This window comes from Sorex fumeus, unplaced genomic scaffold (genome assembly GCF_029834395.1).
Source record: "Sorex fumeus unplaced genomic scaffold, SorFum_2.1 ptg000039l, whole genome shotgun sequence".
Taxonomy (NCBI): Eukaryota; Metazoa; Chordata; class Mammalia; order Eulipotyphla; family Soricidae; genus Sorex; species Sorex fumeus.
This window is the reverse complement of record NW_026606096.1, coordinates 7,679,113-7,692,043: the sequence shown is the minus strand read 5'-3', so window position 1 is coordinate 7,692,043 and position 12,931 is coordinate 7,679,113. Positions and strand designations below refer to the sequence as shown.

General features: G+C 49.6%; 1 protein-coding gene across 1 annotated transcript in view; it reads left to right on the top strand.

Annotated features, from left to right (window-relative positions):
* LOXL2 (lysyl oxidase like 2) overlaps positions 1–12,931 on the top strand; it is an 89,225-nt gene that overhangs the window by 34,719 nt on the left and 41,575 nt on the right. Inside the window, exon 3 of the mRNA XM_056119037.1 lies at positions 6,129–6,304. Within this exon, the coding sequence (XP_055975012.1) occupies positions 6,129–6,304 (176 nt within the window). The remainder of the gene's footprint in view (positions 1–6,128; positions 6,305–12,931) is intronic.

The window sequence follows — 12,931 nt, the reverse complement described above, 5'->3', positions numbered from 1 at the left end:
GATAATTTGTTTTCTATTGCTGATTATAAAGAGAATATGATGTCTTGGATTTCTGATATGTTAGTAATAAATCTGGAGGGATTACTGCCAAAAGCCTCTGGGTTCTGAGATTGGTTTGTGTGCCTCTGGGATCATGACTGTTCAGGAGCAGGAGGAGGTGTCCGTGGGCAGCAACTTGGGGCCTCGTCAGGGTGGGGGGGCAGGGCCGGTTCCACCCCCTATCCCATGAGGCCCCTCGTTCCTTGTCACCTGGCTGTCCATTAGTCTCTGGAAGATGGTGGCCACCATGCTGCCGCCAGGGGGAAAAGGTGGAGGGACAAACACCCTTCCCCTCCCAGGGTAGCACGGCACCATAGTTTAATGCACGATCCAGATGCATTTCTGCCAAAAACTAGTGGTATCTGAGATTGGTTTATGTGCCTCTGGGATCATAGCTGTTCAAGAGCTGGAGGAGGCGTTCATGGGCGGCAACTGGCGGCCTCGTCAGGGTGGGGAGAAGGGCCAGTTCCACCCTCTGGAGCCCTTGAAGCCCTTATATAAGAGAATACAAGCAAGTATGTTAAAACCAAACACATGTGTGCTGCTTTAGGTACATCAGTGGGCTAGAGTATAAGAGGTCCAGAAAAAAACTGTGTTGCTCTCTTCCGGGAGCTTTGTTTTATAGACTCTGGATCTTGGCCATTGATGAGATTACATGCGGCCAGGAGCAGTTTGTGGGTGTGACTGCCAAGCTACTGGAAAACTGAGGAGCTGAGTGGAAGAGGCCCAGTCCCGATCTGAGCAGGCTTGGAAATCTCAACCACGGGTCCCGCATACCTGGGTTCCTCTGTCTCTTCCTTCATGCATGAAGCTCGTCTGAGTGTGTAGAGTGGCCTTGATCATGACTGTGGCTGGGTTCTGGAGGTTTTCGGCTGCTGGGGCTCTGCTTGGGGCGGAGAGGGAAACTCAACCCACCCCCCTCCGAGGGACCCTGGTGAAGACAGCCTGGCACAGGGGTGGGGGTGGGGCAGGAGATTCTGCATCACTCTGTTCCAGGAGCTTTGTTTTATAGTCTCTGGATCTTGGTCATTGATGAGATTACATGGTGGGGGAGGGAATACGTGTGTGGGGAGTGGTCATCTTCACCCACCTAACTCCCATAAACACCCCAGGGTGCTAATTTCAAATGCTCCTCATCAGAAAATGACGCAGGCATGAGAGGCTTTGTCCCTTGGGCAGCTCTGGGGCAAGGTGTCCCCAGGACCAGGCCTGTCTTGAATGGAGAGGGTCCTTTCCGTTGCTAGCACTTAACAAGACAAACATTGGTTTGTTGTTGAAACACCAAACGAGTAGGGAGCATATGTTTCAGTAGAGCTTAACGGCTTGAAAACTGGGCCAAATGGAGAAACCATTTGGAAACCCTCAGCACAGATGTTTTCAATAAGCTCTTTGTTCGCCGGAGTGCTTCAGAGCTGCTGTCCTCTGGCCGGACAGCCATCCGTCACAGTGGACACGTCGCAGCCGGGCCTCCACGGCTGCTGCAGATGGACCTTGAGTCCTCACTGACCTGGAGAGTCCCGTTTCTCCGGGATTTTCTCATCTGCAACGGGAGGGATTTCCTCTGCCTCTTTGCCTACAGCCGGGAAGCATTGGTGTTCATTGTTTTTTTTTCTAACTTCCTAGAAGAAGGAAGAGGAAAAGGAGGTTGAACTTATTCACTGGCAGTGATTCTCATGAAGTCTTGAGAAATGAGAAGCAGGCTTGGTGAGGTAATTGACCAAATTATGCCCAGGCCTGAGGCCGAGGGAATTTGAACCCAGGTATCTGATTCCACTCTTTGCCAGAGCCCCAAATGGAGCTGTCAGGAAAATGAGAGGTTTGATATTTTTCCTTTCATTTTGTAATTAAAAATTTTTTTTTTAAATCCCTATTTGAAAATCCTCTGGCTCTTAACGTTTTGAAAGATGGAGTGAAATACACAAAACAAAATGTTCTGTCTCAACCATTTTCAGCCCGTGTGTTCACGCAGTTATGCAACCATCCCCAAAGCGCTCTGCTTACAAACCCGGAACCCCCGCATCCGTCAGCAGCCCCCCTGCCCCCATCCCTGGCAGCCAGCATTCTATTTCTGCTCTGTTTCATTCCATCCCAGCCACCATTTGGTTTCTGTAATTTTGACTTCTAGACACCTCGTGTAAGTGGAATCAGACAACATGTGTCTCTTTTATTTTTTGCCGTTGGCTTACTTAGCACAGTGAATTCAAGGATCATGCAGAATGTGTCAGAAGCCCTTGCTTTTTATGGCTGAGTAATATTTCAGTCCATGGGCATACATTATTTGTCTGGGACTACTTGGACTGCTTTTACTTCTGGTTAGAGGGCAGAATCCCACGATGCACATGCGTGTGCTAATATTACTTCTGAGCAGACCCAGTTTCGATTCTTAGGAGTATAATTAGAAGTGGGATTTTTGGATTATGTGGTAGTTCTATTTTTAATCCTTTTTTTAAAATTTGTGGGCTCCAAACAAAACCAGTGTGGCCTCATTTTTCACTCCTTGCAGTGCGGGGTGTTGGGGGTGCAGATGGGCAATGCTGTGGTACTTTAGGAATCATACCCAGGCCCTCCACGTAGGAAGCATGGGCATAGCCCTTTGGGCGTTCTCCCTGGCCTTATTCCTAACTTCGTGAGAAACTGCAGACTATTTCCCACAGGATTCCCACCACTGTGCATTCTTGTACAACAGTTCTGGTTTCTGTGGCGGGAGAGAGCAGAGCACTTTGGGAGCGTGATGTATCCCACGTGGGTTCTATCTGCACCCCCCAAGTATGGCTGGGGGTGGCCTGGGAAGTCCTCAGCACTTCTGGGGTGGCCTGGGTGTGCCCAGCACTGCTGGCCTGGGCAGCGTCTCGTCCTCAGGCTCCTGTGTTAAACAACCAGCCTCATTATATGAGATGTTGCTGGTGGTGAGCAACTTCTTGGGAGCAACTCCTGAGCACCCATTGGGAGGCAAAAAAAATTTATAGTTTCTCCATAATTTTGCTGACATTTGTTATTTTCTGATTTTTGATAACCTCCATCCTAATGGCTATGAAGTGGCGTCTGATTGTGACTGACCTTCTAACACGTTGCTCAGTTCTCTACTTTTATTCCCCCCAGTGTTTTGTTTTGTAATTACATTTTATGTTTATTTATTTATTTATTTATTGAATCACTGTGAGAGCATTACGAAGCTGTTCATGATTGAGTTTCAGTTGTACAGTATTCCAATACCCTTCCCTTCCCTTCACCAGTGTAATTTTCCACTACCAATGTGACAAGCTACCGAGAGTATTCAATATGCCAAACACAGTAACAAGAAGTCTCACAATGGAGACGTTACTGGGCCCGCTCGAGCAAATTGATGAACAACGGGAGGACAGGACAGGACAATGTGACCAGTTTCCCTCCTCACCCTAGCTCTCACGCCCCCAGCCAGGCATCTCTCTCCTCTCCTTTCTTTCTCTCTCTCTCTCTCTCTCTCTCTCTCTCTCTCTCTCTCTCTCTCTCTCTCATGTCTCACATGGGTCATTATGATTTGCAGTGGGCTGGAGCGATAGCACAGCAGGTAGGGCGTTTGCCTTGAATGTGACCGAAACAGCCAACACAGGTTTGATTTCTTCACCCCTCTTAGAGAGCCCGGCATGCTACCGAGAGTATCTTGCCCGCATGGCAAAGCCTGGCAAGCTACCCGTGACATATTCGATATGCCAAACACAGTAAAAAGTCTCACAATGGAAACATTACTGGGCCCGCTCGAGCAAATCAATGAACAACAGGAGGACAGTGACAGTGACAGTGATGATTTGCAGTACAGATGCTGAAAGATTATCATGTATATCTCTTTATGTACTTTCAACACTCAATTCTTGTCCAGAGTGATCATTTCCAACTATTGTTATCATTTAAAAAAAGTATAAGACTAATATCCAAGGCTAGGGAAAATGGCCCAGGAGGACTGGTCAGTGATTGGAAATTACAAGTTTATGGGGAGTGGAGGGTAGATAAGAAAGTTCTCTAGTTCAGGCCCCAGGAGGAGTGGGGTCTCCCAGAGCCTCAGGCAGACCCCCCCAGACCACCCCCCCCCCCCAGGTTCAGCCCAGCCCTACTTTCCTGCTTCTGAAATGTGAGCTGGTCACCCTATAGGAGTGTTGTGGGGACAGCAAGTATGAGGAGGGAAACTCCGAATGGAAAATCGAGGGCCAGGGTTCCAGGGAGCTGGCATCTAGCTCTCTTGGAGTCAGCTCTCTGCATCTGTAATGTGCAAATAAAAACGCTACCTTGGGGTGGGAGAGATGCTTGCCTTGCACATGGCCAACCCAGTTCTATACTGCGATCTCATATGGTCCCTGTGCACCTCCAGGAATGAACCCTGGGCACTGCTGAGTGTAGACTAGCAACTAATAATAGTAATAGTAATAATGTGTAAACTTTGATCAATTCGAGGGCCTAAAATAATTAAACCTTTTGTGATCAGCATTTTATTTTTAAAAAGAAGACTAAATAGATCACACTAGAATAGGCCAAGCAAACCACACATAGTTAGGGCAACTATTCTTTTATGGATCCTGAGAAACAATACATACAAAGAAAAACATTTCTTAACTGGAAAAATGGAGAGTTAAAAAAAATTATTTTCCCCTTACACTTCATATAAACACTGTGGTTTACAATGTTGCTCATAATGATTTGTTGTAGACATTCAGAATTCCAACACCATTCCCACCAACATTTTTTTAAAGTATTTATTTTGAAAGCCATTGGCATATAGTAAGGGCATACAGAGTTCCAAAACTTGCTTATACAATTGACTGACGTGTAACTTCAGTTACTTTCTCTGTGCTGCAGTATCCTCATTTGAATAGCACAAACACTATCTACCTTTGGCGCACTGTTGAAGATAATTTGAAGATAAATGAGTTTATATATGTAAATACCTGACTCAGTGTATATGTGTAATAAATGTCAGTTATATTGTGAAAGTAATAATAATAATAATAATAGCACCACTTCATCATCTTCCCTAAGGCATGGAAACAACCAGGAAGATAAATTGGGTGAAAATGCCCTGAAGCATCCCACTCAGCTTTGCAGCTGCAGCTGCAGCTGCAGCTGGAAGGAGGTCATTCTCAGATCTAATAACATCACCCTCACCATTTTTGAGTAACTCTGGGCCAATGCACAAGCATTCTGGGTTCTGTATTTTTTCTAAATTGCACACAACCCTGTGGCAGAGTTCAGACCAGATCTCCCCATCTGTGATGTGGAAAGAAAGGTGCCACCTCAGCATCCAAAGTCTCCTCTCTTTTCACTCTCTCCCCCCCAACATCCAGGCTTAACTCTGATTTCTGTCCTGATCACGTTCCGTCTACCACACCAGCTGCTCAGACATGGGAATCCAGGTGGTCCAGAACTATATCAGTATATTTTCAGTTGTTTATTGTTTGGGGCTGGAGCAATAGCACAGCAGTGGTAGGACGTTTGCCTTGCGCGCAGCCGACCCAGCTGAGCCAGGCTCGATTCCTTCGCCTCTCTTGGAGAGCCCGGCAAGCTATTGAAAGTATCTCGCCTGCACGGCAAAGCCTGGCAAGCTCCCCATGATGTATTCGATATGCCAAACACAGTTACAACAAGTCTCATGATGGAGACGTTACTGAGCCCCCTAGAGCAAATTGATGAACAATGGGAGGACAGTGCTACAGTTTATTACTTAGGGGAGGGGGCTCCCCTGCAGTGCTCAGGAGTCTTAGGGCTGATGGCTATTCTCAGTTGACCAGTCGGACAGTTCAATGCAAGGACCCAGGGACACCCCGTTACTTGAGTTCTGTGGTGCTATGTGGTGCCTCCAGGTTCTGCACCCGATGATGCTCTGGGGAGCATGAAGTGCTGGGGGTTAAACCAGGTCAGGTACGCGCAAGGCGTCCTCCACTCTGACTGCTGTGTTGACCCCCAGCCCCTCTATGCCATATCCTCTCCTGCAGAGAGCCATAGATGGTTGCCCACAGCCGCCAAACCTAGAGACAAATTCTCTTTCAGTGTAATGAAGTCGATGCCCTACAGACTCCAGCTTTAACGTAGTGTTCGTGTTCTCTCTTCTCTGCCTCCATCAGGGCCCATCTGGTTGGACAATGTCCACTGCACCGGCAAAGAGGCCACCCTCGCTGCCTGCACCTCCAACGGCTGGGGTGTCACCGACTGCAAGCACACAGAAGATGTGGGCGTGGTGTGCAGTGACAAAAGGATTCCCGGGTTCAAATTTGACAATTCCGTCCTCAACCAGATCGAGGCAAGTCCTGTGCTTCTGGTGACACTTAACTTCTTCTGTGTCACTTATTCCAAGCAGTGAGAGCGCTCATGGGGGGCACAAAGCCAAGTGGATCTGGTGTGGGAGCTACTGAGGGGAGGATCGTGGAACAAGGGCACCATGGGTGGAGGCAAGGCCTATCCGGGCACAGTGAACCACTCAGGCAAAGCCATGAGGGTTTGGTGAGAACCAGAAATAAACAGGCCAGTCCTGCTCCGCAATTAGGTGTGACTGTAAGGGTCTAAAGCTACAAAGGAAAGGATGGAAGGCCTCCTGCTCTGCGTGCAAGAACTTGCCCTTTGAACCAGGAAAATGTATTAGTTATCAACTACACAGAACAAATTACCTCCAGATTTTGCAGCTTCAAACAACAAGCATTGGTGTGTTTGTATTTATCTTGAGGCCACACCCGGGCGTTGACTCAGGACTTAACTCTTGACTCTGTGTTCAAGGATCACTCCTGGTACTTTCAGGGACCACAAGCAGTGCCAGGGGTTGACCCCGGTCAGCTGCATACGGCCCCTTGCCCTCTGTACTGTCTCTCCCGTCCCAAACAACAGGCATTTGTTACATCACCTAGGTTGAGGGTCAGGAATCCCCAGTGGCTTGTGGAGTTGATTCTGCTCGGTCTCGTGGGGCGGTTGTCACGCTGTCTGACTGGGTCTGGCTCTCCTCTCCCACGCTGATGCATGCGGCTGTTGGCAGCTTTGGTCTCTCCATGGCTGTTGGCTGGAACCCTTTGTCTCTCTCCACATGGCCTCCTTAAGCTGCCCTAGTGTCTTAAAACATGACAGTTGTCTTCCCTGAGAACAGTGAGTCAGAAGGAAAGGAGCAAGAACACAGTCCATCCACTGGCTGCAGGACGAGCCCCCTCCAGGCGGGAGGAACTGCCCGAGGGTGTGCACAGAGGACGGGGATCCCTGGGGACACTCTCAGGCTGCTGCCGCAGGACCACAGCCCCCAAATCTAACCTTGTTCCCAAATCTAACCAACTGTCAGAATCAATTAAAAGCGACAGCTCCTGGCGCCTGGCATGGACCGACTGAATCAGAATGATCCCTGTGGGCCCAAGCGGTGTTTTGTGGTTCTTGCAGATGGTCCCCTGGGCTGCCGACCTGACTTAAGTCAACACTGATGACTAAATTTCAGAGTTAGTTTCCAGCAAGTTCTCCACCCAAACAACGAAACCCACAAACATGTTCTCTCCCACCCTTTTGAGCAGGGTTTGTGAGCAGGGTTTGTGGACGGGGAATCTGAGAGCCACGGCTTCTTCCTCGAGGGGACATGTTGCAGGTGACTCCTGCAGGGCTTGTGTTCTCTCTCTGCCTTCAGATCGCCTGGGTTAGCCTCCCGCTGACCCAGGACCGGCGCCGAGGAAAGGCAGGGCTGAAATGGCCCTATATGGGCGCTGAGGAAGTTCTGCCCAGATTGTGGTCTTTCCATTTTCCTCGCGTGACTCATGTCGTGAGTTCCTAGAGCACAGTGAGTGCCCTGGGAGCTTGTCCAGGCCACATTATAGCTGGGAAGAGCTGCAGCCTCTCAGCTGGCTGGGGGAGGCTTTTCTGTCAGCATGTCTCAAACGCAGCTGGCTGGGGAGACGGGGGGAGGGGGAGGTGGTTGAAGCTCATTCCTGTAGTTTATGTTCCACTAAAACACACTTGCATTATCACAAAGTTTATCATTTGCAGGGTGGGGCTGTCCAATGTCATTTCTACTCTTTCTTCACTTTAATTTTTAATTTTTTTTTCTCATTTTGCAGCCTCCCAGGTATTGTTGGGGGGGTGGAGGGGGGGGGTCTTTCCTGGAGTAGCCAATGCTTCAATCCAAGGAGCCATGGACACGGTGTTGCTTGGCCCTGGGTACCACCAGGGCCACCTCAGCAGTGCTTGCTGGGGGCGGGCCATGTGGTTCTGGGGTACTACACATGCAAAACATGCACCCCTGATCCTTGTGCTATCTCTCCAGCCCTCTGACCTCACTTTATTCCCTCCTAGGGCATAGTCTGTGCCCACTTTTATGTATCTCCTTGAGATTGGAAGCCTCTCAATGGCAGGATCTAGATCTTATCATAATACCAGTAAGATAATGCCAGCTCCCCAAAGGGAACTCTATTTGACCCCAATTCTTCCCAGGACTGAAAACCCTAAATTTTGACTCCTGAAGGTGAAGAATATTTTGGAACAATATTACTAAACAGAAATAAGAAGTGCACTGAAGATCGTTTCTTCACGGCATTGCCTTGCCTCATAAAACACTCCCATTGCTTTTGTTTGTTTTCTTTTGGTTTGGGGCTACACCCAGTGGTTCTCGGCGCTGACTCCTGGCTCTGCAATCAGGGATGGCTTCTGATGGGGCTCGGGCGACTCTCTGGGGTGCCAGGGATCAGACCTAGATCAGCTGTGTGCAAGGCAAACGCTCTATGCACAGTCCTGTGGCTTCTGCCCCAGATAATTCATTTTTTAAATAGCATCTTTCATGGTCCCTGTTTAACCTAGGACTTCGGGATAGTCTGTTTGAGTGGCAAGAGAAAAGTTAGGCTTCTTAGCGCAAGAAAGTCATTGTTATCTTGATAAAAATGAAGGTGGACTAAAATGTCAGTGTAGTTGGGATTGGAATAATTAGAAGGGGCTAGAGAGAAAGGACAGTGGGTAGGGCACTTGCCTTGCACACAGCCAAACCAGGTTTGGTGTGCAGCTCCCCATATGGGGTTCCCTAAGCGCCACAACAAAACAAACTAAAAGATCTATCTACCATTAGAGAAAAACTATTCTGGGGGCTGGAGCGATAGCACAGCGGGTAGGGTGTTTGCCTTGCATGCGGACAACCTGGGTTTGATTCCCAGCATCCCATATAGTCCCCCCAGCACCACCAGGGGTAATTCCTGAGTGCATGAGCCAGGAGTAACCGCTGTGCAATACTGGTGTGACCCAAAAAGCAAAAAAAAAAAAAAAAAAAAAAAAACCTATTCTGGGAAAATAGTCTGCACCCACTTTTATATATCTCGTTGAGATCAGATTCGGAAGCCTCTTGATGGCAGGATCTAGAGGCTTACGGAGTGTCTGTTGGCCATTTAGCATCTGAGTCAGAAATAAGATAGATCATGTGAAAGGCAGAAATTTCACTGAATGGAGCAGACAGATAAAAAAATGTTGGCCAGCTCTTCCCTATTCCGGAAGGACTTAGAGTTTATGATGCAAAGCTTGGTACATTGGCTGGATGCCTGCTGCACATACATCCTGGTCTGGAAAACCACAAGGGAAGAGAACAAGGCACTTGTCTCCAGCCCTCCTTGTCCAGAGGATGAAGTACTGGGTTTGGGCAGAGTTGCGTGATTGTCAGTCGCTTAGAGCCCAAGTGAATTTTCAGGACTCAGAGCTGAGGCAACTGTTCGGGGTCAGGGTGTCCTGGGGTTAGGGGGTAGGACACCTTCCATAGACTTTCACACTCGCTTGGTGTTTTCCTAGAAGGCCACCCACTTCCCGTGCTACACATCAGACCAGCTGCTGAGGCTAATTGGGAGCTTTCTTGTCTGACCACAGACGCTGAGACTTGGTTTTGTCCGCCAGTCCCCAAAGCCCCTTCCTGTGGTCTCTGCAGATGGGTTATGAAAGGGCCGAGATGTCAAGACATCTGAGGAGACCCTTTGTGAGTTGCCAGAAGATTCTGACATCCAGGACTCTGTGGTTAGCGCTCATATTTAATGGCAGAATGGGTAGGGAGCCTCCCAGACCACCTACCGGGGATATTTGTGGGATCTGAGACGTTTTTCCAGAATACCTCATGGAATAGTCTGTGTCAGTCGCTGAAGTCATGGAATAATTCCTTTTGGCTAAAGAAATGTCCCTTTTTAAAGGTCTGTGGACAAGGGGAGAAGATGTGGGTTGAGTGGCCTTGCAATGAGGTGGAGCCCCAGAGCACTGACTAATCACCCAAAGGGAACAGCAGTTACTTAGCCTGAGCACAGCGGGTGGTGGTTGCTGATGTGACCCCAAGGATTTGACTCCCACCTCCCGTCATGCATGAGAACTTTGCCTGGAGACTAAATGTGTGTGCTGATAATTGATAGGAGAAGTGAGTCAAGGGCCCTGGGGATAGTATTGGATGCAGATTCAGAGAAGCCTTAGTAGGTTTTAAGAATAGCTCAGACTGTAGGAAGCGAGGGATGAACAGAAGCTCCTAGAGCAAGGTTCATGGTGTGTGTGTGTGTGTGTGTGTGTGTGTGTGTGTGTGTGTGCGCGCGCGTGTGTGTGTGTGTGTGTGTGTGTGTGTGTGTGTGTGTGTGTTTGGGGGCAGCGGGGTGGGGTGGGGTGGGGTTAGCCGCAGAGTGGAAGCTAGGGAAAGTACCTAAAAAGCATGGCTTATACATAAATCCCTGACAGGAATTGACTGCAAACTCAGTGTGAGTCAGGATTTGATAGTGCTGTTCAAGGAGAGAATGTAAACTGCCTCACAGATTGAACTTTTTCCTGAACTCTTCGCTTTGGGGCCCAAGAACTGAGTGCAGGTTCAGTTTGGGGGCCCAGCTCTGAGCCAGGTCATCCAAAAACAGGACCAGGAGTAAGGACAGAGACAGTCCAAAAACTCCCTAGCAAGAAATGAAGGTCAGGGCCAGGCAGGTGCAATAGCACAGTAGCACTGTCGCACTGTCCTCCCGTTGTTCATCGATTTGCTCAAGCGGGCACCTGTAATGTCTCCATTGTGAGACTTGTTGTTACTGTTTTTGGCATATCGAATACGCCACAGGGAGCTTGCCAGGCTCTGCCATTCTGGGGGGCAGGGGGGATGTTCTCTGTAGTTTGCCCAGCTCTCCACGAGGGACAGAGGAATCGAACGCGGGTCAACCGCGTGCAAGGCAAACACCCTACCCTCTGTGCTCTCTCTCCAGGCAGGCGGGGTATCTACAAATATTCGAAGTGTTCCCACAGAGAGCATGGCTTGTGATTTGTTCTATGCTTCTCCCAGAACTCAGACAATTAAGAAGGCAGAGAAGTTATGCAGTGTGAAAACCAATGCAGGGTGCTGGGAGCGCTCCTGGTCACTGGGGCTGTTCCAGAAGGAACTGCATGTCCTCAGGCTAGAATATTGGAGCCAGTGTCTCATGGTGAAGGAGCAGAACTGAGTGATCCCTGTGGTCTGCATCCAGCATCCCTCCAGAATGTGAGAGTTAAACGTTTTCTCTTACTATATGAAGTTGCTCAGAAGTGGCCAGAATGAAGCGTGGCTAGCAGTAAAGCAGAAACTAGTGCCACCCCCACCTCTTCCTGGTGTGAATGACGAGGAAGAAGCGGGGAGGGCACACTTTTCAATCTTTCCCCACACCAGGGGCCTGGCTGGCCCTTGTCATTCACCCTCCTTGACTCCTGGATACTGAATCGCATCATTCAGCCATCAGAGCCTGGGACGGGCCCACCTTCTCAGAGCTTCTGAACAAGCACCCTGGAATCCCCGAGGCAGAGAATGGAAGAAAACTGCCTCGTCTAGACCTGGGTCCTCCCACTGCGGGATGCCGGAGGCATGAGTCACTCAGCCCTGAGGCCTGGCTGATGGAATTTCACTCGATGAGCTCACTGTGTTTCCTCAGACTCTTCCATCTGCTTGGGGTATCCTTGGGGGCTCCCTGACACGTCATATATTTCCTTCCAGAGGAAGGACAGTCGGCTTCTTCATAAAAGTGACCTCACCCATGCGGGGGTTGGCTGCCTGTATCCGGAGTTACCTGTTGATCAGCAGCCGGGCGCGGGACCAGGCCTTTCTCATCTTTGGGGCAAGAGTGTTCAGGCCACAGCTGTGACAAGTGGTTTTCCATCGTGCCCGTGGTTTTTCCTTCAGCGTGACAGAGCGCATTCTCCTCACAAAGTGGATTTCATAGTTCTGCAAGAGAGGCAGTCCCGTGACTGCCATGAAAGTGCTACAGCGGAGACTCTAGAGCAAACAGAATAAACAGATGCTTCTTAAGGCCGCTGCGATGTCTTTCATCCTGAACAAGAATCTGTGGTCTCCCCTAGAGCAAACAGAATAAACAGATGCTTCTTAAGGCCGCTGCAACGCCTTTCAGCCTGAACACGAATCTGTGGTCCCCAGTTGACAAGCATGCTCAGTGCTGGCTGTGTCTGAGACTCCGGCATTGAAGCCGGACCCTCGGTGCCAGGCACAGCAGAGCCAGCCTCGCTGCCTGTCTGGAGAGAGTGACCCTTTAGGGGGTCTCAGGATACCTCAGTGTACAGCAGCGCTTTGGCTGGAAATGAGGCGCCGGAGTCGTAGGCCCCCAAAGCCGCTTCCTAAACAGTTAAGATCTGAAGGGAGATGCTGTTGCTCCCTAGTTTACGTCTTCACACTCGCTTCACCCCAGAAACGGAGCCCAATCCAGGCTCCAGGGATTTCAGAGGCTCCGAAATCTAGAGACGCCGTTTCCTGTCAGTGGCTGGTGGACACACTGGAAAAAGCATTAGATAAGGAGTGATTACAAATCCAGATGCCCCTTCTGCGCCAAGCGTGGGGCTGGCCGTCTTTCTTACACATTGCTGAGCCCTGTGCTCACCGCGGGGCCAGGCCGGCCCTGTGTCATCCAGCGGAGAACACAGACTCTTCCTTCTAGCACCGCCCCAAGCC